Source organism: Schistocerca americana, chromosome 9 (assembly GCF_021461395.2).
Source record: "Schistocerca americana isolate TAMUIC-IGC-003095 chromosome 9, iqSchAmer2.1, whole genome shotgun sequence".
Classification (NCBI taxonomy): domain Eukaryota; kingdom Metazoa; phylum Arthropoda; class Insecta; order Orthoptera; family Acrididae; genus Schistocerca; species Schistocerca americana.
Window position 1 is genome coordinate 117,879,606 of NC_060127.1, and position 26,822 is coordinate 117,906,427.

General features: G+C 37.8%; 1 protein-coding gene across 1 annotated transcript in view; it reads left to right on the plus strand.

The window, feature by feature from the left end:
• LOC124551011 (DNA topoisomerase 2-like) overlaps positions 1-26,822 on the plus strand; it is a 146,397-nt gene that overhangs the window by 69,630 nt on the left and 49,945 nt on the right. Inside the window, exons 17-19 of the mRNA XM_047125855.1 lie at positions 8,728-8,863; positions 8,944-9,243; positions 25,504-25,722. Of these exons, the coding sequence (XP_046981811.1) occupies positions 8,728-8,863; positions 8,944-9,243; positions 25,504-25,722 (655 nt within the window). The remainder of the gene's footprint in view (positions 1-8,727; positions 8,864-8,943; positions 9,244-25,503; positions 25,723-26,822) is intronic.

Sequence of the window (26,822 nt, forward strand, 5' to 3'; positions counted from 1 at the left end):
GTGTAATTAAGCTTGCAGTCATAATGCAAAGCAATAAAAAAGCATTCATGGTGAGTGGTCTTATGGAAGAATGGCTGGGCTCTTTCAATGCCAGAATGAAGAAAGGAAATTGCCAAGTTCTCTTTTTCCTACACAGTGCAACCTGCCACCCGAAAGTAACATTATCAAATGTTAAATTGACTTGGTTCCTTCCAGGTTTATCCAGCCTCACACAACCCGTGGATCAGGGGGTTATTTACACAGTCAAGTGTCATTATAGGCGATTACTGATGCAATCTCACATTCTTCTTGGTGAAGAAGCCGAAAGTGTGTTTGCTCTTGCACTTCAGTTTCTGTCCTGGATGCTGTAAATTGGATTGGTGTGGCAGTAAAGGAAATCAAACCGAAAACTGTCACAAAGTGCTTCAACAAAGCTGGGTTTGGGGTTCAAGAACAAGACACTTCTGTGGCCATTGAAGTTCAGGAAAATATCGCAGCCATTACTGAATGAAAGCAAATGCAAAACATTTCATGTAGTGCAGATGATTACATTTGAAGTGATGACTTTGTCAATTCACTCCACTTTTGCATTAGCAACAGATTTGATAGAAATCCACAAGAGAGAGGATGGTGAAGAAGAAATAGAAGAGCAGGAGGAGGAAAAGGAGGAAGAAAATGATGTCCCTAGAAAAATTAATACGCCTGAAAAGCCATTGCATGCATAAACAATACTGTTGGAGGAACATTCGCAACTGAGCATTAAACCAGATGTTGAAAATACCACTGCAGTTGTAAAGTTTTTATTTTCACATGACTAGTTTTGGGCTCTTACTTGCCATCTTCAGATGTCGAACTGAAAATAGCAAGAGGCGGAAGATACTTTTTACACGTAGCAATACACATAAAAACAAAAAAATTCTTATAAAAGTTTTTTAAAAACATTTCAAAACTGCCGGTCGTGTAAGGTGCTATGAAACCTATGTTAATGCGAAAGTGACACCAGACAGTGCTACAGACGACGGCATGTGTCAAGAAATATACAAAGAATACCAGGACACTTCCACTTAGTGCTGTGATCCCTGAGCGCCGCAGTGGACATGTATGAGGCGCAATGTGCTACCAATGAGTGCAGAGCATGGAGCAGTGGCAAAAGTGCTGCCATCTGTTGACAGGGAAGTCACTATACAAAGTGCAAGTGTCGTGGTATTCTTTGTATATTTCTCTACACAGGCAGTCATCACCTGATGTCACTTTTGCGTTAACATAGATTTCACAGCACCTAGCCCGACCTGTGGTTTCGAAATGAATTTTTAAAATTTTGTAAGAAATTTTGTTTTTTATGTACATTGCTACGTGCAAAAAGTATCTCCTGTCTCTTGCTATTTTCAGTGTGACACCTGAAGATGGGCGTATAAGAGCCTGAAAGAGGTCATGTGATAGTGATAATAAAAGAACTTTACAACTGTAGCGGTATTTTCAACATCTGGCATGCATAAACAATGTTATGAAATTTGCAGCACACACAAGTTCTCCCAACTAGTTGGAAGTATTGTATGGTGCAAAAAGTTGCTGAGTAAAAATATAGAAATGCTGTGTTATTTATCAATTAGTGTATTTGTTCAATTTACAGTGAATGAAAATATGCTGTGTTGGAGTGAAGGTACCTAAGTACAGTATATGCATAATTAAAATTTTTTTACTGTACTTTTGTGCAAGATACCTGACAAGTTTTACGTACCCCAGTGAGTTTTTTGTAGTCTGGAAACCTGTCAAATTTGGAAAATTATTTTAGCCCCAGGCGATCCCGTTTTGAGCAAGTTTTACTGTATATTAATTTAAACCATTAACTTTTCCTACTTGTGCGCTTGTGCTACTTGACAGCGATGTTGCTATTGCTCACATCATCGTGTGTCCTAAGCTGTTCATATGTGCTGTCGATAGCTGGGGAGTTCAGGTGGCACAAGCTATGACTGGCTGACAAAAGCAAACGGCAGTCTAGATTTCAATGCTTTGGATGGTACCAATCTGTATTTGGTGAAATCTGTGTTCATGCTTTGGTAATACCAAATTAGGCACTGTAAATGTTGTTGCGCATGAAAGATGTTTCTGAAATGCATTGTTTTTTGTTGGGTGTCATTTCCTAAAGTGCTGGGTAGTTACATGCTGATTTATAAAACTTTCACTATTCAAAAAATTTAAGTTTTACTGCTCTGAGGGAAAAACTGTTTTTCAAATCCTGGGATAGTGTTTCTGCTCCTGGGAAAAACTGAAATTTTTTTGTCCACGTATACACGTTGATTCAGTAGATGAGGGAAGTTGCAATCATATTGAACACACAGTAACCCATAGCAGCCACCACATGGTTAGGGCCATCACAATACTTCAGCAGCGTGCAGTGCTGGGGAGAGGCAGAAAATAATATAGGGCATCAATTATCCAAACACCAGTCATTTGAAATTTCAGTCAATCGAAAACTTTCAAGTTGTCAGTTATTTTTGTGCGTGTTGTCTAGTAATTCCACAGGCTCTGGTCAGGTCAGTTGGGGAAGCTTCCCCCTTCTTGCCAACTGTTGTTGCTGCTGTTTTATGTCGATCTTTGAACCTCGAAACACCGTAGTTCCTAGTTAAGACATAAACAGATTAAAAGTTGTAGGTCAGTAATTGCAATCTATCCATTAATTTACAGAAATTGTTGCAAATGATAAAATTTTTTGGAGTATGAAATCATTTATTGGGATTAGAATACTTACCTTAATGACAGAAGATAACAATTATTTGTCAAATCAGCATATCGTTTTTGTTCACTGCAGAAACAGTGTGGTTACTTTTCTTTAGAGTTTTTATATGGTCACGAGTTTTAATTTTACACAAACAGTCCTCTGACAACCAAATTTAACGCTGTTTTTCATTTCTTGGAAATTTTTCACTGTAGATATCTTCATTACAACTTTATAAATCAACACTTATACCTTGACAACAGCCTGAAAGCAACTCACAACTACTAATTGCTTTGGCCTAGCATCAGCCCTTAAATAGTTCGTTGGCAATTTTTGGTATTTTCAGTTTTATTACAATTTTGCATAATCTACAGTCAAAGTTTTGTATACATAATTTCACATGTGACAACATAGATAAAGGAAAATAAATTTTCAATCAGTTGCTTTGTGGATTGCAAAGCAGTCATTTGCTGAATTTTATAAAGTAAACCTCTTTAGCAACTAATATTTAAAAATATAAGTTTTTGCTAAAAATAAGTATTTTAATTCCATGTAATAGTGATGCTACAGCTTAATCAATTTCTTGTAGAAAAGTATTTAAATACTTGCTAAAGACCAGTAATATGAAAACTATTAGTATCTTGATCATAGTTTCATCATCTTATTCTATTTTATTAAAATACTTCATCCTGTAGATCAAATATATTATATATAATGTTAATGTACAATGATTAAATGTGTAAGTACATAACAAAGTTATTGTATTGGGATTTTTATTAAAGAGTGTGTTTTGTATACTACAGTGTGGGAGTCTTGCTCTGTTAGGTTACAACCTTCACTTGTGACACTTTGTGCTCTTGTTGGCTTGTTCACCATAGAAGCTAAATGCAAAGGCATTTCTGATATTGCAGTCTTATCTCTGCCTTTGAAAGATTTTTCTTGTTAATTTGGCTGTGCTTGAGACAATTATTTCCACAAGTGTACAGGCATAACTATTAACATTCTTCAATGATTCCTATAACAGGGTTCTTTGATGTTAGGCCTTTGGATGTGGTATTTCTCTTATTATTAGAGTTCTGATGATATATATTTCTAGTTTCTTTATTGATTTTTGAACTCCAGGATGAGTTTTGACCATGGCTAACTGGCCAGCATGAAACATTAGTTGCCTAGCCTTTTGATTGTATTTTTGTAACCTCTAGGCAGCACTATGGACCAAATGATTGTTCACTAACTTACACTTGATAACTATTTGTACAAAAAAATTAATTATGTAACTTCATTCTTTTTTTCTAGCTGGTAATAATTAAGGCTTTGACTACCCGTCGTATCTGCAACATCTTGTGTTGTTTTTATTAGTTTTGCTCTTAGTAATTGCTGTTTCAGGTTGCATTCATATAATCTTTGTCTAAGATGCCTGATTTGTTGCTTGTTTTGTTGTGTTATGCCTCTCTATTATTAGAATTTCTCATAATATAACTTACTGATTAGGGTTATTGTCTGTCTTTGTTACTATCACAAAGAATGATTATTCTGTAGGTTTTATCATACTGTTATATTGGAAAATCTCATTATCTGTAATTGGTATCTGCTGTCATTTATCAGCTTCTGTAACACTGTCTCCTGCCTTTTCATCAGTCAGTGTTATGGTGCCCAGACACCATTGATTGCCATGGAGCATATTGACTGAAAAGGTAAAGTAGTTGGCTGGCTTAACAATACAATTTAAATAATTTTCAGTTTTTAGATGTTTGGAACGGAGTACGGGACGTAATCATCCTCACCATAACTCATTAGTTGTAGCTTGGAGGATAAAATGTAGCTATGTCATGTTCACATTCCCACTGAAACTTACAGGAAAGTATTTGAAATTGGTCTTACTGTCAGTATTGGCTTTATAAGGTGCATGTAAGTTATAACACCTCAGATTTTTTCCTCACAAACTAATCACACACAGACTGTGAAACAAGTGTCACTTCTCATCATAATCTCCCTGCAGATGTTTCACAATGTCGATGCCATGAGTCCGTGGCCGCTGTGAATGCATCTTCAGGAGTCTCGTTTAATCACTGGAAAATTGCTGAAACATTAGCAGCACGGCTAGTGAATGTGCAACTCAAGAGTGTCTCTTTCGTCATCGGAAACATCCAAAAGTCACCAAGAGTCCTGTTAGGTAAATAGGCAGCACGGGTAATGATTTCAGTTACTGTAATGAAGAAACAGCAGTGTTGTGTACTGGTGTTGGTGAAAGGGCACACGCACACACAGCTTTTCCTTGCAATGCTAAAGATACGTTGCTCTTCATAATGTCTCGGTAGGATGCACCTGTCACCGTAGTGCCTTTAGCAACAAAGTTTATCAGTTTTTCACCACTGGTGCTTGCTAGTAATTTTTTCGGCAGTGCTAACTATTGTGTGTTTCGGTTAAATGAACAGGCTTTTTGTTTCCAGATTAAAAAATTGCATTCATGGCTCACCCATTGTCACAATTGATGAAAAGTCAGTCCTGTCCATGGCGGTTATACTCTGCACCCTCATTAATGTTCTAGACTGATCAAGAAAACATAGTGCATGTTTTCTAGATCTTGCGAAAGCTGCCGTTGCCCTTCTTTTCTAGATTAATCCCTCAAAAGGAAGTACAGAGTTGATTGAAATCTCAGCCAGCTTATGTTTGTCTTTGTGTGGTAACTTTATTGTGAAGTTTTCCAAAGATATAGTGCTTAGAAATCAATTTCTGAACATTAAAACTAATGTGAATTTAATTTTATTCCTCTGTGCTGATATTGCAATTTTAATCAAATCATCTGGGATGTAAATGTATTGTTCTGTCATACTAGCTTCAACATCTTTAGGAAAGAGTGAATTGTCAAATGCTACTGCACTTTTTATCTGTGCATTCTCAAGTTGTCGGGTGTACTGGTGGATACGGTTTTCCTTTTGGAGCCTGCAGCTGCAGATAATGTTCGGAATGTCAGACTCTGTGGACAACTGTGGGAGCAGACTGCAGATAGCTTGGGAAGGTAGAAGTGTTCAAATTATGGACACTCCACCTGACGATAAGTCAAAGATAGCACTCGCCAAGGGGACGGGATCAAGTTGTAAAAATATCGTGTAACGTTGGCAGTATGACAGTACAGCTAACAACTAAAGAATGTCAGCAAATTGCTAGAAAAGCATGGAGAATTACTTCTAATCTATAGTTTCTATTTTTAAGGTCAGGTGCTCGATCTAGTTTAATCAGTTAGGGTCATTTTGATGATTTTTTTTTTTTTTTCCTGTGTAATAGTCTGTAAACAGAAGTACATTTGTTTCACAAGTTCTCTCTCAAATACTTGCTAATAACGCATGATGCATTGTGAATTTGTATCGTAAAAACAAGGCTAATGTGGATTTGGTCCACTACAGCTCTGGAAACAATTGACTACCTTTGAGAGAAAGAGCTATCTGGCTAATGAAAATTTAGCTATGGACTTACTTCAGTACTACACCAAGTAAATGATAGGTTCTCTTGAGAAAAAGTAAAAAGGAGCTTTGTTAACTCCAACTCTGAGCCCTCCAGATATAGGAATTGATTTTTGATTACTGTAAGTAAGCGTATTAGTCCACATTGTCCATTTAAACCAGTATTCTTATATGTGGATGATAGAAATATGGACATCTCCAGAATGTGTATGTCGTCATAGGATGGACATCCTTATTCGTTGTACGCTAGGCTGTCAGAACCTCAGTAGTACAGTGTCACACACGAACAGTGCTAAACATAACTAAAACTACTCTCACCACAGTCTGGCCAGGTTTAAGTGCTGGCAAACCTGAGTACGGGATCAACACTGCAATTCTCTTGGTGTTTGTCACTGGAGACCTCTTGTCAGTCATTTAACACTCAACCTGCCTTTGTGTGACTTGTCCATTAGAAATGACTGCAGACTTAAATACATCATGCGGGTTGAATATCTGCTTGTCTGTCTGTTCCCCACAAACTGGTAATGAAGAGTATTAGCTAGAAGGTGCTAACAGCTGCATGGTGTGTACAACAGTAGATTCCCATAATCTTCATTGAGGCTTCATAAAGGGCCCTCCTCCAAGCTGTTGCTATAGGTGAGCTGCTGTAAGATGATCCCTTACAGTTGCAGTGGGCTGGATGCAGCAGCTTCGTGTGCCTACTGCAACCAGTCACATTGTGTGATTTTGCAGGTGTATCTGTCACAGCACCTCATTGTTACTGGATTCTAGAGACTGCTATTGTTTTTGCCTTCAGCTGTTGAAAGCTGACAACGCAGATCCCAGCTGTGAAGGATCAGCTTACACCATCTTCATTATAGAAACAATTTACAACCCTACAAACATTTAGAAGATTAAAAATAACTACTTAATACAAAGTTAATGAAGATGCTGGTTTCTAGAGGTTAACATTTGGCTGCATCCTGTTCTGTGATAAACAGGATCATGTAAAATGACAGATAAATATACAGAGATAAAAAGTTGCAGAAAGCGGCTGACCTTAATTTAGAGCTAAGGTGTCAGAAGTCCAGCACAAATAGTTTGATCACCTTAGAGCGTACCCTAAGTCATACTTGGGCCTTTCTATTTCTCTCTTGCTGGTGGTCTTCTTTAATCTGTACATCTTTTTCTCCATATTTTATATATTTCCTCACCTAATTTATGTAGTGCCGTTTGGCAACAGGAAAAGGGCAGTTTTCAAATGAACAACAGTTTATTGATTTTTGGAAGAATTTCTTATTTATACAAAGTCGAGGATTAAGATCTTCTACTTGATGTATACAGTCAAATGTGACATTGTCATGTGTGTGGCAGCTGTTCTCTCAAATACAATTTTAAACTCTTCCAGAAGTTCTCATAGCTTGGGTCAACAGGTGTTGGTCAAACAAACCTACTTCTTTAATGACAGCTTTCAATTCCATTAATTTTCGGGGGTTGTTGTGAGGCATGTTCTAATAATCTTGGTGGCCATGGTAAATCACCAAAACTAGAAATAGGGTGTCCATGTAAAACTTGCCTGCAACTGCCATGGGTGCATTTGCAGTGTGGTGATGTTGAACCACCCTTTTGAAAATAAGCACACCTCATGTGTACTTGTTGTCTTCACAATTCTGGCAGAAAGATTGAGTCTAGCATGTGTGTGTAATGTTAGGAGTCCCCACCTTCCTTCAGTGAAAAAGAATAAATACATAAATATAAAAAAAAGCTTCAGGCAGCAGCTATAGTGCTCCACACAGTCTCTCAAGGTTAGTGAAGAGGCATTTCATGAACTGTGTGGGGTAGTTCAGCAGCCTAGTAATGGTAGTTTCTTTTCATTTATGTGAAAATGCACCGCACCACACCACTCACATACACTACAACATGTGGGTAATCATTAAAAAAACTGAAATGGTCACATTGAAGTGCTCTGTGTTGGAAGACCCTGTCTTCGACCTGCTGAAGCACCAGAATTTTTTACAGACAAAATTTTAACTCTATTAAAGACTCCAAGCTCACCTGTAGAGAGAGAGAGAGAGAGAGAGAGAGAGAGAGAGAGAGTGTGTGTGTGTGTGTGTGTGTGTGTGTGTGTGTGTGTGTGTGTGTGTTGTTGCCTTCGACTCCTGATGATTACCCCTCTCACAATGATGACCTTTTCAGATGTATGCCACTTCATCAGATTCTTCTGGCTTCCTCTTAAGTATGTCCACTGTTGGTATTAAAACTGTAACGTGTCTTAGGATGGTATTTGCTGGCAACGAAATATCTGCCATGTTGCAATAGCAGACTTGGCATTTAGAACAGACGTATTGTACGTGGATAATTAGTGCTGTCATCCACTATTCCACTGCTACTGAAATGGGAGACAGTTTTGATGTGAACAATGTTTGTGTAGCCTAACAGCTCTCTCTCTCTCTCTCTCTCTCTCTCTCTCTCTCTCTCTCTCTCTCTCTCTCTCTCCATCTCTCCATTTGATTGTTTCTGACTTAAAGGCGGAGTACGCTCGAATGTCATAAACAGCGAGGATAATTTTCAGCCTGCATTATTGTATTTCAGGCATTTTCAGGAGTATAATACTGATACAACAGTGCGATTTGTCGTCAAAATTGATCCTGAAAAATTGCGGAAAGCAGAACAGGAAGGGCTGCACAAATTTTTCAAACTGGAAACTACAATGATGACTACCTCCATGGTGAGTGCTGTAGTGTGTCAAATAATAGGAAATGCTAAAACTGTAGCCTCTGAAACTGACATGTTTTGTTACTATTTCAGTGTGCATTTGACGACATGCAGTGCCTCAGAAGATTCGACTCAGTTACTCAAATCCTGAAAGAATTTTTCAATTTGAGACTGATCTATTATGAAAAACGCAAGGGCTATTTAGAAGGAATGCTGCAAGCAGAATCTTTGAGGCTGAGTAACCAAGCGAGATTCATTTTGGAGAAATGTGATGGTGTTCTGGTTGTTGAAAACAAGAAGAAGAAAGTGATTATTGATGAACTAAAATCAAGAGGATATGATCCTGATCCAGTAAGGCAGTGGAAACTCAAGCAAGACAAGGAAGCATTGCTGGTAAATATATATTTCTTGTGTGTATTTGCATTAGGCAGCAGCATAGTCTCCAGTTATAAAGCTAGGGTGTTTGGGGTAGTTTTAACAAATGAATGATAATTAATTGAAACCCTCAGCTGCCGTCAGGTGGTGTTGACATACCTTGATGGGGACAGCTGAAAATGTGTGCCCCGACAGGGACTCGAACCCGGGATCTCCTGATTACATGGCAGACACTCTATCCATCTGAGCCACAGAGGACACGGATGAATAGCACGACTTTTCTCTGCGTAGTTGATTAAAAAGGGATAATCTAGATAATGGACTTCACATGGCTGTGGCTTTTTTCTTGCTTCTTTAGATATCATAGCATGTTGGCTAGGAAGTGTAACTTTACGCCCTTCAAGCTTGCACTCATTGTAACTATGAACTGAGTCACATTCCATCTGAGTATGGCCTTTCTCCTAAAACTTTTGTGTAATTGTACTCCAGTACCAATTGCTAATCTTATAAGAGCATTTGATATCACATTCCTGTTCTGATAAGTGCAGTTGTCAGAATACAGAACGACTTGAACGAGATTTTCCTTAATAGTTCTGGATAGGGTGACCACTATGCATGGGGCAAAACAATGCAACCAAATCACCTTGCGTTTCATCGAACCAGTAACGTACTGAATCACGACTTTCTAAACTATACATTGTAAAGTTATGAACAGCTGACTTTGTTTTATAATACACTGCACTTGCACTTAAAATGGAGCTACTTTCATGGTCCGTAAGTCCATGGTGTACACTGAGCAGAGCTTTCGCTGGGCTTCTTTCCTGTCGGCAATTTTTTTTTTTTTTCCGTTCTGTGTGTTGCTTCCACACGTCTTCACTCAACTTACCAAGCCTGTAACAACAACACAAGTCACACTGGTCTTTCTTGGGGGAAAATAAGCTAATATTACCATCTTCTAAAATAAAATTAAAAGTAGCCAGACTTAATGGTGAAACCTTCTCCGCGTGACATTTTTTCCACATAGCGTACATACAGTTGTTGTTTGGATTGTAGAATAGCCTCAAGGTACAACTTCGAGGAGGATTTCCCGCAGTAATGCGATGGAAGTTTCGGAAGAAAGTCAAGGAATTCTTTCATGAAGGTACTCTCATCTTTCTTCTTCATCTGTTTGAGACGTTTTGTATCAGGACTCAATCCATGAGTGGAATTACCCGTCCAATATCGGACAGTCCATTCTTTAATCCCAAGAGTATTGAGAAACATGTTTTTGCATACTTTGTTTCCCCAGCTCATTTTTGAAATGATAAATGAGTGTTCCTTTTCTCCTGGATTTGCCAGTGTTCTTTCCTGGACATTTGGTTGGAATTATGTCCACAAGGTTGATAACGTAAACCTTCCTCTGACCCCATGACATTGTTTCCCATAATGTGTTAAATACTGTCTGCCTATCAACAGCAGAAAACTGATGACACTTCCTTTGAACGGATTTCTGGCACATATTCGAAGTACAAGTTGGACCTAATTTTCGTGCCTCTCTTGGAGTATCAAGAGTGATTTTTACCAATTCAACTTCTTTTGTACCCAATATACACCTGTCCATGCATTCTCAGAATTTTATTGACATTTTTCTTCCAATCTTCAGGATGTCGTTTAGATTTCCCTTTCCTGTCACTGCTTGTCACCATAAAATTCTTGGCCTTCACTGTCAGCATTATTATTGCTCCCATGATCTTCCGATAATTTATCCATTGTGTTTGGCAGTGAGCACCATCGCATAGCAATGAGTGTGAAGTACTGTCGTCTCTAGTGGAAACTGTGACTGTGGTTTCATTTTGAGCATTGTTGGATACAGCCACTTAAGTTTCTAAGTGGAAAAATATTTATAAATTAATTTAAGCAGACAAAGATGAAGCTCAAATGTGTGTATTTATGAGAACAGCAGCATCAGTAATACTATTAACAATAATCCCAAGAAAATTTACCTGCATCATTAGATGTTGCAGGAACAGTAACCGTTCCACACAAAATTAATTTTTCTTCGGTAAACATAAGTTCAGCATTAAAACTTTTCTCGCCTGTTGTTTGTTCTGCATTTACGGGAGATTGTACAAGAAAGTTGACAGTCTAGAAATCTTTGGCAGAAATGAATAAAGCACACGATGAGTGAAGTGGGGGCGTTCTGTTTCTTATCACAATAAGACACTAGCGGTGCTACTAACATTCAAAGGTGAATAATAAAACAATTTTCTTACCACTATCAGTCCCTCTCAGGAACAATTCTCCACTTTCGTAAGCTGATTTCAACTGAGAAACAATTTCTTCTTCAGTAAAAAGATCATCTATATCGTTGTCCATTATCGTGAATGAAGCTACAAGCATGGAACCACTTTCGAGCACTGTTAAATATTTAATAAGGCAGTAACAATGTGCTGTGGCTGCGTGTGCTTTTGTATTTACGCGGTATTGTTCACAGTATCCATAGATGGTAGATACGCGATATTTAATTCTCTACAGTTCCGCGGTATTGACATCTATTTGCTGTTACATACGCGGTATTGTTGTAGATAATTTTTTTGTGGTAAATAATTAAAAATTTGGCCTCATGGCATTAAGAGCAGATGCGCGTACGGTCAACTACATCATCTAACTGGAAAACATAAAATCGGCTGTTTGTCAGTTACACGGTATTGTTTCTTCATCGACGATATACAGAAACAGTATGAATCTCAGTATTGGTCAGTGTGTGGCTTATTATGTAGGCCCAAGTGACTCTAATGTCAAGCCTACTAAATGACAAGTTATTCCCTATCAACTCACCTTCACCTTCCTGCTCGATTGTAATGAATTTCGATGAAATTGTATGTGAACATTTGCACGTGACACCAATGAACACGGGTGAAGTTTAACATTTGTCAAAGTTACTCGTGTTTGCTCCGGGTATGAGTTTGCGCAAAGCGAGTGTGGATTTATGACGATTTGGAGCTGTTACCTTGGACAATAATTTGTTGAAGGAAATGGTACGTGGCCATCTTGTTATTATCTATGCATTGTCTTAAGAATAGTAATGAAAAGAATTTGATGCACCATATTCACCCAGAATATTTTAGACAAAATTGCCTGAAAAAATTTCGAAGTCAGTATGACGAATTTGAAGCTTTGTGTGTAGTGACCTAACACAAGGTTCTCAAAATAGAAAGTTTCATTTATGTAAGACTTCTCAATACTGATTAAACAACATGCGAAGTTGAATATTTTGTAAAAAAAAAAAAAAAAAATGAATGTGCTATTTTTGACCTGAGTTTGCAAATAACTGTTGTGTAAGACTTTCCAAACTGGGAATATTGCAAAAGTTACGGTTTAGATACTAAAAAAGATGTATTCGATTATCCAATACTCGCTAACAATGCTAGGTGATTCAAATAGTCGTTAGGTGCAAAAATCGCGGCACAAAAAATAAGAGCTTCAGATTCTGATATCCCTTAAAGTAAATGCATGATATCCCTTAGAGTAAATGTATGCTGAACGTGAAAATTAATATGCAGTCGGTTGGTAGCACAAGGATGTGGACTACAGAATTTCTCTCACCCACTATTTTCCAATAATCTACAAATTCATATATAGGGTATATGTGACACATCCTTTACAAGTACAATTTACTCTTAAAGCTTACTCTCATTCAGAGTGTGTTTGAAGCCCACTCCCTCCTCCGAAAGACGTGCCTGGAGACACTCCGGACAGCAGTGGCGCACCAACCTGGCTGTCTCCTGCCATAAGGCCTGGCAACCTGGCGTGGTGGTACTGAGCACCATTTCATTTCATAGCAGGACTGCCTCGGTTGACATCTGCGGCACTGTGTACAGCACAGCGGTACGCTGGCAATATTCTGTGCCTCATTTTGTTGTTCTTCGTGGCAAGCTGTCCTAGGCTTAAATTTCAGCAAGATAATGCCCGCGTGTACCCGGGGAGAGTTTCTACTACTAGTCTCGGTGCTTTGCTAAACCCTGCCTTGGCGATGAAGGTTGCCGGATCTGTTCCCAGTTGAGAATGTTTGGAGCCGTATGGGTATGGCCCTCTGACCAGCTCAGGATTCTGACAATCTAACGCACCAGTTGGAAAGAATTTGGCATAAAATCCCCTCACTGCAACATCAGACTATTCGGTCATTGGAAACTTGAATAACATCTTGCTTAAGGACCAAAGGTCGACCATTGTGTTAAGACTTACTAAATTTGTGAAGCTCTCTCTCTTCAATAAATCGTCAAATTTAATTTCTACAAAATCAGTCAAACCCTTATTATTTGTGTAAAAACTGACAAAAGTAGATCGCATTAAATTTGCTTTTAGAAAACCTTTTTACTGTAATTGACTTCAAACTGATCAGTTGGAAAGAGCAGTCAGAAAATTAAATTGATTTTCCAGTGTGCACTAACACCTGAAAATGACATTCAAATTTGAGGGAATGTACTACAGTCACAGGCTCGTTGCAGCAACCTGTCGCCTGTTTTTTTTGTTGCGTGTGGTCTTTATTTTTAAACTGATGAATAATGTATCACTATATTGTATTGATCTATGGTGACAATTGGTTTCTTAATTTAGGTTCCAGAGCCTTGTGGTGGTGCCTGTCTGTGTACAGAGCCATTTGCTAAGTGCCTTGCCTATGATTCTCAATATTGTAGTTCACATTTTACAAAATTTTTGATCCACTTTCTGCAGTTCATTTTCTGGAAATTGATATTTTGGCCAGTTGAACAAACAGTGTGGAAGTACAGCATAGTTCTGCTACCTGAGAATCATCGTGTCTTTTGGGCCAATAAAGTGGATGATCTGGTTTTAAGGATGCATAAATTTTATAAATGTACCATTTTATTATATTAATGTTGCAATGTTGAGAAATATAAAATCAGAATTGATATTAATGTTTGCGTGCTGCTCATCTACATCTACATCCTGCAAAACCACCATGAGGTGCAAGGTGGAGGGTAAGTCCCATTGTACCAGTTATTAGGGTTTCTTCCTGTGCCATTCGCATATGGAGTGTGGGAGTAATCACTGCTTGAATGCCTCTCTGCGTGCAGTAATTATTCTAATTTTATCCTCACGATCACTATGTGACTGATGTGTAGGGGATTGTAGTATATTTCTAGGGTAATCATGTAAAGCTGGTTTTCACACTTTTTTAATACTTTCGGCAGATAGTTCAGGTCTGTCTCAGAGCCTTCAGTTCAATTCCTTCAGTATCTCATACAGATTAAACAAACCTGTGATCATTTGTGCTCTCCTACCCTGTATGCTTTGAGATTTCCCCCGTTAGTCCTATCTGGTATGGGTCCCACACACTCGAGCAATATTCCAGAACCGATTGTATGAGTGATTTTTAACCAATCTTCTTGGTAGACTGCACTGTATTACACCACTAAACCGAAGTCTACCACTTGATTTATCCACGACTGAACCTACACTACGTGATCAACAATATCCAGACGCCCCCCCCCCACACACAAAAAAAAAAAAAAAAAAAAAAAAAAAAAAAAAAAAAAAAAAAAAAAAATGTTTTTCATATTATTTGCTTTGTGCTGCCACCTACTGCCAGGTACTCCATATCGGTGACCTCAGTAGTCATTAGACATCACGAGAGAGCAGAATGGGACACTCCATGGAACTCACGGACTTCGAACGTGGTCAGGTGATTGGGTGTCACGTGTCATTCGTCTGTACGTGAGATTTCCACACAACTAAACATCCCGAGGTCTGCTGTTTCTGATGTGAAAGTGAAGTGGAAATGTGAAGGGACATGTTCAGCACAATAGCGTACAGGCTGACCTCGTCTGTTGACGGACGGAGACCGCTGACAGTTGGAGGATTGTAATGTGTAATAGGCAGATATCTATCCAGACCATCACACAGGAATTCCAAACTGCATTGGTATCCACTGCAAGTACTAAGACAGTTAGGTGGGAGATGTGAAAACTTGGATTTTGTGGTCAAGTGGCTGCTCATAAGCCAAAAATCATACTGGTATATGCCAAATGATGCCTCGCTTGGTGTAAAAAGTGTAAACATTGGACGATTGAACAGTGGATGAACATTGTGTGGAGTGATGAATCACAGTACGTAATGTGGCGATCCAATGGCAAGGTGTGGGTATGGCAAACTCCCAGTGAACGTCAGCTGCCAACATGTGTAGTGCCAATAGTAAAATTTGATTGGTGTGGTGTTATGGTGTAGTCGTATTTTCCATGGAGGGGGCTTGCACCCCTTGTTTTGCGTGGCACTACCACAGCACTGGCTTACATTGATGTTAACGCCTTCTTGCTTCCCACTTTTGAAGAGCAATTTGGAGATGGCAATTGCACCTTTCAACGTGATCGATCATCTGTTCATAATGCACTGCCTGTAGCAGAATGGTTGCATGGCGATAACATCCTTGTATTGGACTCGTCTGCACAGAATCCTCTGATAATTATTTTGAGCAGTTCATTCAGGGGCCCATACGAAGTGTAAATTGTTGCGATAACATAATAGACCTCTTAGCAAGAATTCCAAGTAAATTAATGAGAGATGGAACACAACAGATACTGCCATGGAACACAAAACAGGTCAGACAATGTTGCAGAAATAATGGGGAAAAAAGCATTCCAGATTTAAGAGCATAAAAGGTCAAAGACTGGCGATGTTTCACGGAAATTGAAATAATATGAACTGCAATACATGATGCTTTTAATAATTTAATAGTTTCCACAAAGTAAGTGTCTCAAAATCTGGCAGAAAATCCAGAGTGATTATGGACATATGTTAAGTATAACAGCAGTAGGGCACAATCAATACCTTCACTTTATGATATCAGTAGTAACGTAACTGACAAGAGTAGCACTAAAGCGGAGTTACTAAGCACAGTTTTTTGAAACTCCTTCACCAAGGAAGATGAAATAAATGTTCCAGAATTCAAACTGAGAACAGTTGCCAACATGAGAAACTTAAAAAGTAGATACCCTTGGTGTAACAAAGCAAGTTGTCACTCAAAGAAAAGAAAAGCCTAGGTTGTATCCAAGTTAAGTTGCTTTCAGAGTATGCTAATGAATCAATTTTTGGCAGTCGCGTGCAACTACTTGCTTGGCAGAAGCAGCACACCTAAAGAGTGGGATGTTACATGCGTCACACAAATATACAAGAATGGAAATAAAATGCAACCTTTTGAATTACAGGCCCCTACCACTGCTCTGACTTGCTGTAATACTTTGGAAAAATGCTGTTTTCTAATGTATTTAAATACCTCAAATATGATGATTTTTGTTGACACACAGCCAGCATGGATTCAGAAAAATGACTGCTCTTTGTACACCAGAAATAATGTGTAATTGAGGAGTTTCCATATTTCTAGATTCACGAAAGGTTTTTCACGCAGTTCCTTGCAACAAACTGTGCCTGTGTGTATTGTCTTGGCTGAGTGATAAAATTTGTGATTTCCTTTCAGCCAGGTCAGTTTGTAGTCATTGATGGGAAGTCGTGGGGTGAAATAAAGTGATATTTGGTGTTCCACAGGGAGGTGTTACGGTTCCTCTATCTTACACATCGTTTGTATGCATTAAGAACAGCAATCTGAGCATAAGTTGTGATATGAAATGCTCAGGCTTTAGTCAGCAGTGCTCTAACATTGTTTGTGGAGGATTGTCATTTACCACCTAGCAAGGTCAGTCGACAAGAATTACAAAATGATTTAGACACAAAATTTGCATGGTGGTAATAATCACCCTTGAGTTTGAACAGTAAAAAGTGAGGTCCTCTATGTGAATACCAAAATTAATAAAAAAAATTTTTGGTGTAGATTCAGTTACTTGTCTAGGGATTACAGTTTGAAACAACTTACATGGGAGCCATCACATAGAAAATGCTGTTGTGAAGATGAACCAAGAGACTGTTGTCTTGGCAAATAACTTAGAAGATGAAATAGGTCTACTAGAGAGACTTTGCTCACTGTGATTGTCTGTCTTCTGCTGGAGTATTGCTGTGTGCTATGGGGTTGAAGGGCAACATCGATAAAGTTCAAAGAAGAGCACCTTTTCCATGTTACCACAAAATAGAGGAGTGGATATTACGTACATTGGCGCGAGTTGGAATGGCAGTCGTAATAACTAAGATATTTTTCACTGTGGCTAGATCTTTCAAAAAATTTCAGTCACCAACTTTCTCCTCTGAATAAGAAAATATTTTATTGACTCCTAACTAAATAGCTAGACTGACTATCGTAACAAAGTAAATTGGAGTGTGTAAAGAAAGACCAAGGTGTTGAATAGTCGAGAAATAGTCTTAAATGGTTTCATGAACCCTCTATCAGGCACAAAGTTTGCAGTCTCTGTCAGTACTAAAATTTAAAATAGTAGGAGTGAGATGTAAATATGTTCCTGTACTGTAAATTTTTAGTTCTTGTCTCCATGTAAACTGACCCATATTTTAGAACATTTCATTGACATTATCAGACAGTATTTTGTATGTGTGTGCATCTATATTAATAGAAACAGTTCTGTTTCAACATTTTAGTATTTGTAAAATAAGAATTTGTTTTTGATCTGCACTCAGCTAGAAATGGTTGGACATAGGTGTGGTTATTTCAGCAATAGGTACTTAGTTACAAAACAGAAAAATTGACACGCTGCATGAAGACACGCCGGTGTAACAGAGATCTTCAAATTAAAAAAAGGTCTGAAGACAAGTCTGTGTAAAGATTTTGAGCAGTTATAGACCACTAGCTTGAATTGTAACTCTCCCATGAAAGTTTGGTTAATATTTCTTAGAGAAGTGCCTTACTCATAAGCATGTGTGTTACGGGAGTGCAATATACTGCCTGTGATAAAAAGATCATATTGGGTGAACATGAGAGGGGATAAGTCTTAACTTCCTTATAATGACTTGTGGTTGCCATATCATTGGTGAGCATTTCATTTGTATACACTTTATCGGTCCTGTGAATCTAGGATTGTACATTGTACAAAAGATTTTGGACCATTCATTTATTAAAATACACATTCCCCCAAGGCAGAATGTTAACAAAAGATAAAATAATACAATATTTTCTTAATCTACACATTTTATAAAAGTTTTAATCAGTGAGGCAGTTTTGTTTTTCTATTTATTCCTTTACTATATAGAAGCTGTGTTTGCCCAAGTAATCCTTCAGTTGATTTGAGCTTGTTTAATTCCATTATTTTTGTGGATTTGAGTAGTGCATTGTACAATTTGATGCCAGGGTGGAGCATGTCTTTCTGTCATATCACTGTTTGTCTGATGTACATGTGCATCATTCATCTGTCTCGTGTGGTAGCTATGTACAGATTCATTATGGGTGATGCTTGGACTTCTGCTGTTTAGTTTTTCTTTTATTATAATTGCATTTTCAAGTGTATATACATGGTAGCGGTATTATTTCATTTTTTCTAAATAGTGGCTTCCATGTTGATCTTTGATCTAACCCTTCAATTATTCTAATCTATTTCTGTACTCTAAATGATTTCTGATGAGTTCCACAATTTCCCCAAAACACTACAGCATATTTAAATACTGAATGAACACAGGCAAAATATATGATCCTGAGATTATCATGTGACGTGCAGTTTCTTAATACTCTCATTACAATACGTTTTGCTCAGTTTTTTGTTCACATAGTCCACATGTGTATCTCATTCCATGTTTTGTTGAATCCATATACTGAGAAATTTTGTACTCCCTGTTTTTCAATTTTTTGTCCCCTTATTTCTACAGGTGGATGTGCTGGTGTCCTATTCTGAGTGGGGAAAATATCCATTGCAACAGTTTTTCCAGATTTAATCACTGTTTGCATCAACGTACTGTACTATCTTCTCTATGATGGTCTTAATGTCATTTTCAAAGTTTCCTTTGCTACATCCTGTACTTCAGATGCTGGTGTCATCTGCAAATTAGTATAACTTACTGTTTATACAGTATGTAAGTCGTTTACATATAGTAAGAAGAGAATTCGACCCATATGGAACCTTGGGGAACTCCGTTTGACCACTAATAAATCTGACTGATTAGTTTTGACTGTCCCGTTTACTTCATTTTATCTCTGATCTGTTTCCATGGCGGTATGATTTAATGCAGTTATGGGTTGCTCCCCTAATATCCCAGTTCTGAATCTTTCCTACTAATTCATCGTGATCAATGGTATCACACGTCTGACAAGTCTAGGAATAGGTTTGAGGTATGTTCCTGCCTATCTAGGACCTGTAGAGTTTCATACAGAAAAGAAAATATTGCTGTTTCAGTAGTGATTTCTCCCAAAACCATGTTCAGATGCTGTTAACACATTATATTTATTTATGAAATTTGACAGTCTTTTATAAGAGTTTCTATAGAATTAGTTTTCCTACCCCCATGAACCACGGACCTTGCAGTTGGTGGGGGGGCTTGCGTGCCTCAGTGATACAGATCGCCGTAGCGTACGTGCAACCACAACAGAGGGATATCTGTTGAGAGGCCAGACAAACATGTGGTTCCTGAAGAGGGGCAGCAGCCTTGTCAGTAGTTGCAGGGGCAACAGTCTGGATGATTGACTGATCTGGCCTTGCAACACTAACCAAAACGGCCTTGCTGTGCTGGTACTGTGAACGGCTGAAAGCAAGGGGAAACTACAGCCGTAATTTTTCCCGAGGGCATGCAGCTTTACTGTATGGTTAAATGATGATGGCGTCCTCTTGGGTAAAATATTCCGGAGGTAAAATAGTCCCCCATTCGGATCTCCGGGCGGGGACTACTCAAGAGGACGTCGTTATCAGGAGAAAGAAAACTGCCGTTCTGTGGATCGGAGTGTGGAATGTCAGATCCCTTAATTGGGCAGGTAGGTTAGATAATTTAAAAAGGGAAATGGATAGGTTGAAGTTAGATATAGTGGGAATTAGTGAAGTTCGGTGGCGGGAGGAACAAGACTTCCGGTCAGGTGAATACAGGGTTATAAGTACAAAATCAAATAGGGGTAATGCAGGAGTAGGTTTAATAATGAATAAAAAATAGGAGTGCGGGTAAGCTACTACCAACAGCATAGTGAATGCATTGTTGTGGCCAAGATAGACACGAAGCCCACGCCTACTACAGTAGTAAAAGTTTATATGCCAACTAACTCTGCAGATGATGAAGAAATTGACGAAAGGTATGATGAGATAAAAGAAATTATTCAGGTAGTGAAGGGAGACGAAAATTTAAGTTATGGGTGACTGGAATTCGAGAGTAGGAAAAGGGAGAATGGGAAACATAGTAGGTGAATATGGACTGGGGGTAAGAAATGAAAGAGGAAGCCACCTGGTAGAATTTTGCACAGAGCATAACTTAATCATAGCTAACACTTGGTTCAAGAATCATAAAAGGAGGTTGTATACATGGAAGAAGCCTGGAGATACTAGAAGGTATCAGATAGATTATATAATGGTAAGACAGATTTAGGAACCAGGTTTTAAATTGTAAGACATTTCCAGGGGCAGATGTGGACTCTGACCACAATCTATTGGTTATGAACTGTAGATTAAAACTGAAGAAACCGCAAAAAGATGGGAGTTTAAGGAGATGGGACCTGGATAAACTGAAAGAACCAGAGGTTTCAGGGAGAGCATAAGCGAACAATTGACAGGAATGGGGGAAAGAAATACGGTAGAAGAAGAATGGGTAGCTCTGAGGGATGAAATAGTGAAGGCAACAGAGGATCAAGTAGGTAAAAAGAAGAGGGCTAGTAGAAATCCTTGGGTAACAGAAGAAATATTGAATTTAATGGATGAAAGGAGAAAATATAAAAATGCAGTAAATGAAGCAGGCAAAAAGGAATACAAACGTCTCAAAAATGAGATCGACAGGAAGGGCAAAATGGCTAAGCAGGGATGGCTAGAGGACAAATGTAAGAATGTAGAGGCTTATCTCACTAGGGGTAAGATAGATACTGCCTACAGGAAAATTAAAGAGACCTTTGGAGAACAGCGAACCACTTGTATGAGTATCAAGAGCTCAGATGGGAACCCAGTTCTAAGCAAAGAAGGGAAAGCAGAAAGGTGAAAGGAGTATATAGAGGGTCTATACAAGGGCGATGTTCTTGAGGACAATATTATAGAAATGGAAGAGAATGTAGATGAAGATGAAATCGGAGATACGATACTGCGTGAAGAGTTTGACAGAGCACTGAAAGACCTGAGTCGAAACAAGGCCCCGGGAGTAGACAACATTCCATTAGAACTACTGATGGCCTTGGGAGAGCCAGTCATGACAAAACTCTACCATCTGGTGAGCAAGATGTATGAGACAGGCGAAATACCCTCAGACTTCAAGAAGAATTTAATAATTCCAATCCCAAAGAAAGCAGGTGTTGACAGATGTGAAAATTACCGAACTATCAGTTTAATAAGTCACAGCTGCAAAATACTAACGCGAATTCTTTACAGACGAATGGAAAAACTAGTAGAAACCGACCTCAGGGAAGATCAGTTTGGATTCCACAGAAATGTTGGAACACATGAGGCAATACTGACTCTGACTTATCTTAGAAAATAGATTAAGGAAAGGCAAACCGACATTTCTAGCATTTGTATACTTAGAGAAAGCTTTTGCCACTGTTGGCTAAAATACTCTCTTTCAAATACTGAACGTGGCAGGTATAAAATACAGGAAGCGAAAGGCTATTTACAATTTGTACAGAAACCAGATGGCAGTTATAAGAGTCGAGGGGCATGAAAGAGAAGCAGTGGTTGGGAAGGGAGTGAGACAGGGTTGTAGCCTCTCCCCGATGTTATTCAATCTGTATATTGAGCAAGCAGTAAAGGAAACAAAAGAAAAGTTCGGAGTAGGTATTAAAGTCCACGGAGAAGAAATAAAAAAAGTTGATGTTCGCCGATGACATTGTAATTCTGTCAGAGACAGCAAAGGACTTGGAAGAGCAGTTGAACGGAATGGACAGTGTCATGAAAGGAGGGTATAAGATAAACATCAACAAAAGCAAAACAAGGATAATGGAATGTAGTCGAGTTAAGTCGGGTGATGCTGAGGGAATTAGATTAGGAAATGAGACACTTAAAGTAGTAAAAGAGTTTTGCTATTTGGGGAGCGAAATAACTGACGGTCGAAGTACAGTGGATATAAAATGTAGACTGGCAATTGCAAGGAAAGCGTTTCTGAAGAGGAATTTGTTAACATCGAGTATAGATTTAAGTGTCAGGAAGTCGTTTCTGACGGTATTTGTATGGAGTGTAGCCATGTATGGAAGTAAAACATGGACGATAAATAGTTTAGACAAGAAGAGAATAGAATCTTTCGAAATGTGGTGCTACAGAAGAATGCTGAAGGTTAGATGGGTAGATCACATAACTAATGAGGAGGTATTGAATAGAATTGGGGAGAAGAGGAGTTTGTGGCACAACTTGACAAGAAGGAGGGACCGGTTGGTAGGACATGTTCTGAGGCATCAAGGATCACAAATTTAGCATTGGAGGGCAGCGTGGAGGGTTAAAAATCGTAGAGGGAGACCAAGAGATGAATACACTAAGCAGATTCAGAAGGATGTAGGTTGCAGTAAGTACTGGGAGATGATGAAGCTTGCACAGGATAGAGTAGCATGGAGAGCTGCATCAAACCAGTCTCAGGACTGAAGACGACAACAACAACAACATAGAATTTTAGAAAACACAGTAGGGAAACTGGTCTATAGTTTGACACCTCTTTCTGGCTTCCATTTTGTGTAGTGGTTTAACCTTAGCTATTTGTGAACATGTTGGAAAGCTGCCAGTTGAGGGGGACAGGTTTACAAGATATGTCAGTGGTTCAGAAATTAAGTCTACACATTTTTTTAGACCAAAGTCTGGTATGTTACCTATTCCTGAGAAATTTTCATTAACAAAATAACTGTTACGTGTATTTCCTACCTTTCTTGGTTTGCAAATAGTGTGTGAATTTTCATTCAACTGTGTATTACTAGTTTTTGTTTTGTTACATCCTGTTTCTTTACAATACTCAAAACCAATTTCATTTTATTGGGTGAATTTTTTATGTATCTGTCATTTTCCATTGTGTAACTTATTAGTTCCCTCAGAATTATTTTATATTTTTTAAAATACCTATCAAATTGTGATGTCACAGGTTTTCGTAACTTGGTAGAGGAATGGTTCTTCTGCACATGATTTTCTGATACCTGTAATGATCCATTTGTTTGTGTGAGTTAGTTTTGACTTCCTAATTTAAAGTGGAAATCCTACATCCAAAATATTTGTGTCGATAAAGATATTAAATTTGTCAGATATATTTCCAGCTCTATAAATATGCTCCCATTAATGTTTCTTTAAATGATACATAAATATTGCAATATTCTGATCATTGTAAGCTCTGGTCTCATATGTACTTTCCAGTTTGTTGGCCTTACTACACTTAATATTGAAATTTACGATTTGTCCATAGTGGTCGCCAAGTCCAGTTTTTATTATTTCTGCTTTGTAATGTTGTTAATTATAGTTAATTATTATTAGGTCTATTGTGCATTTTATTGAGCAAGTTTCTTGTGTTGGGGAATGTATTGTGATTTTTAAGTTATAAGAAACTAAGAGATTTAATAATTCTGTTCTTATTTTATGGGGTTTGCAAAAGACTATATTGAAGTCACTGCATATGAAGTGTTTTTTTTTTACAATTAGAATTAATGTTTTTTCCATATGTTGAAAGTTTCTCTCAATCAGGATATCTGTAAAGGCATACTATTGTTGTTTTGTGAGGTAATTCTGTGGATGGTATTTAAAAATCATTTTCCCTATTTAGTGTCTTTATAGTTCTGTATTTTTGGAAGCTATTCCTTTTCTGACAAAGATTCAGTTTTCACCACATTGAAGTTGCTTTCTACACGTGTAGGCTGCCAATTTGCAGTTTTACTGTTTGTAATATATACTTTCTTCACCAACACTCAATAACACATAACACAGAAGTGTTATTTAATTGATTTGAAAGCATTATTTTCAATTCTATTAATTTATTGCACAGACTCTGAACATTCTGAAGGAACAGCATAAAATTATGAACCATTTTTTATGGATTACTTGGTTGAGCACTTACCATTGCTTTGTTTTCTGACTTCTGTTTTACATTTTTGTCTAGTACCAATAAACGATCTGTCTTACTATTGTCTATGGACTGAAATTTCACTTCTAATAGTACAAGTTATTACTATTTCCATCACAATAATGCACGGAGACTAGCATATATGCATTTGAAGCTAAATAATATAATATGCATTTTATGTGATGTGTTTGGAAATTTCTGCCGTACAAATTGAATTCACTGTGGCATTCTCATGAAGGGGATGATAGATTTATAAATCCAAATAGAATGGAATTAATATTTAACAGTAGACACTATCAGTTTGAGTGCACCACCAGGTAGCTTAGTTTCCTACCTGTATCAGAAAAGTGTGCTAAACTGAAATATTACACTGTCTGTGGTTCAAACTGTAGTTGCTTTGTGAGGTCTGATGTATTCTGTAATAAAAGTTTTGTATGTTGCACATTTGCTACCTGTGTGTGGAACTTCGCGTATAAATTTAATATTTGTATTATTCGTTCATGGTGTCAGCATCAGAAAATGGGCTTTATCTTTACAAGTAAATAGGTGCACCATATTTAGTCTTTCTGTTTAAAATGTGTGATCACATAGGTTCAGTTGTGTAGGTAAGGCAAATGACCACCTTTGTGTCACTGGCAGGATACTGGGAAACTGAAGTCAGTCTACTAGATGAATGCTTGTGCATACCATCCTAGAATATTATGGAAGATTGTGTGTGGTGGGGGGGTCAGTACTGAATGTATACAGAGGAGATTGTAAGAGTGGTACCAAATTTGACTAACAAGGGAATGTTAGGGAAATTTTGATAAATCTAAATTGGCAGACTTAAAAATAATTGCCAATTACCCTGCAAAATCTTACTTAAAGTTTCAAAAAATGGCGATCAATTGTATTCTTCACTCCTGCATGACCATGAAGATAAGATTGGACTAATTACACCAAGAACAGAGGCATCTCAGCGGTCATTTTCCTGTGCCTCATACGTGATTGGAATTATTATTATTATTACATTTAATGTGGATTTTGTGCCATGTGTTAGTTCTGGTGATGCAGGTTTTTTGCAATGAGACAATTAAAAATTTTATGGTTTGCATTTCTGGACTTGTCTAACCCTGTTAGATTGCTGTAGCCACTTAATCACATTGAAATGTTTAGTTACGTGTTCTCTAGCAGAAATCTTATGTACTGTTGCAGGAGGAGGCAAACAATGCAGATGATTCTCAGGAGGAGGTGACAGAGGATGTGGATAAGCTGTATGACTATCTCTTAGGGATGACATTGTGGACTCTTACTAAGGAGAGAAAGGATGAACTTTTGACAAAGCGCGATGAAAAGCTTCAAGAATACAAAATTCTTCAGGGCAAGTCACCGTCTGACCTGTGGAGGGAGGACCTGGATGTTCTCTCGGAGGAGGTAAAACTGATATCAGAAAATGACTTGGCTCCTTTTAATTTTCCCTACTTCTCTATTCTAGAAGATGAAATATCACATTGATTAACATCAACAGTAGTCTTCTGGCAGAGCATCTTTCCTTACTTGAACTGTTTAGGACAGCCAGTAAAAAGGACTACATTAAATAACAGAATTGAAGAAGTATCACCTTTTAATAAATTTATGGTTGTTGTGTCCTATGAAGATTATGTAATATAATCTACTGTTGGTGTCTTTTGAAGAAATCTGCACTAAAGTTGTTTTGATGAAGCTGATAGGTGACAGTCCCATGTAGCAATCGGTGCAGATACCTCTGGTGCTTCTGGAGAAAAATTTGTGCATAAAACATGGAACTCTTGTACCCTGGAATAAAAATTAACTAAAGTTATCACAATGGTTAAGTTTGTGTGGCTCCTAGCTTCACCTGTTCTTAATCCTTTGAGACCCTCTGGCTACAACTGTGCGCATTAAATTCTACTGCGTCGTACCTGCAACAACAGTATTTTTTTGCGGTGCAAACCTGAGGTAAACATTAGGAGATGTTCAACCTTTGCATCATGTGCAAGTGCTGCCAACTGTTGAGTATCACTTAGAAAGTATCAGCAAGTCACTGTAGCAATGTGCAGCAGCTCGTGACAGCCAGAATACACGGATGTGGCTGGTTCACTATATTCCACACTGTATGATTGAATATTGTGGCTTTTATATTTTATTTATTTTATTTATTTTTATTTTTATTTTTTTTCTTCGTGGTGATGTTGAAAGATCATTTTGCTATTTATTACAATGGAGACTATTTTGTAAGTACTTATTTTAGTCCATGAAATGTAGCGAAGTTGACAGTTGTTTTGAAAGTTGGTACATATTTTTGTATGAATCTTAAACCTAAAATCATTTTAAAAAAATCACCTAAGAGCATTACAATGTTAAGAAAAACTTTCCTTCCTACAGAAAAATTTCTTTTCTGAAAGGGTTAAATTAAAATATTAAATTGACAAATTGTTATTGGGTACCTTAAAAAGTGAGAGAGACGTGGTTTCTGAAATCTACACAAGTCAAGTTACTTTCTAAAAAATTATTTG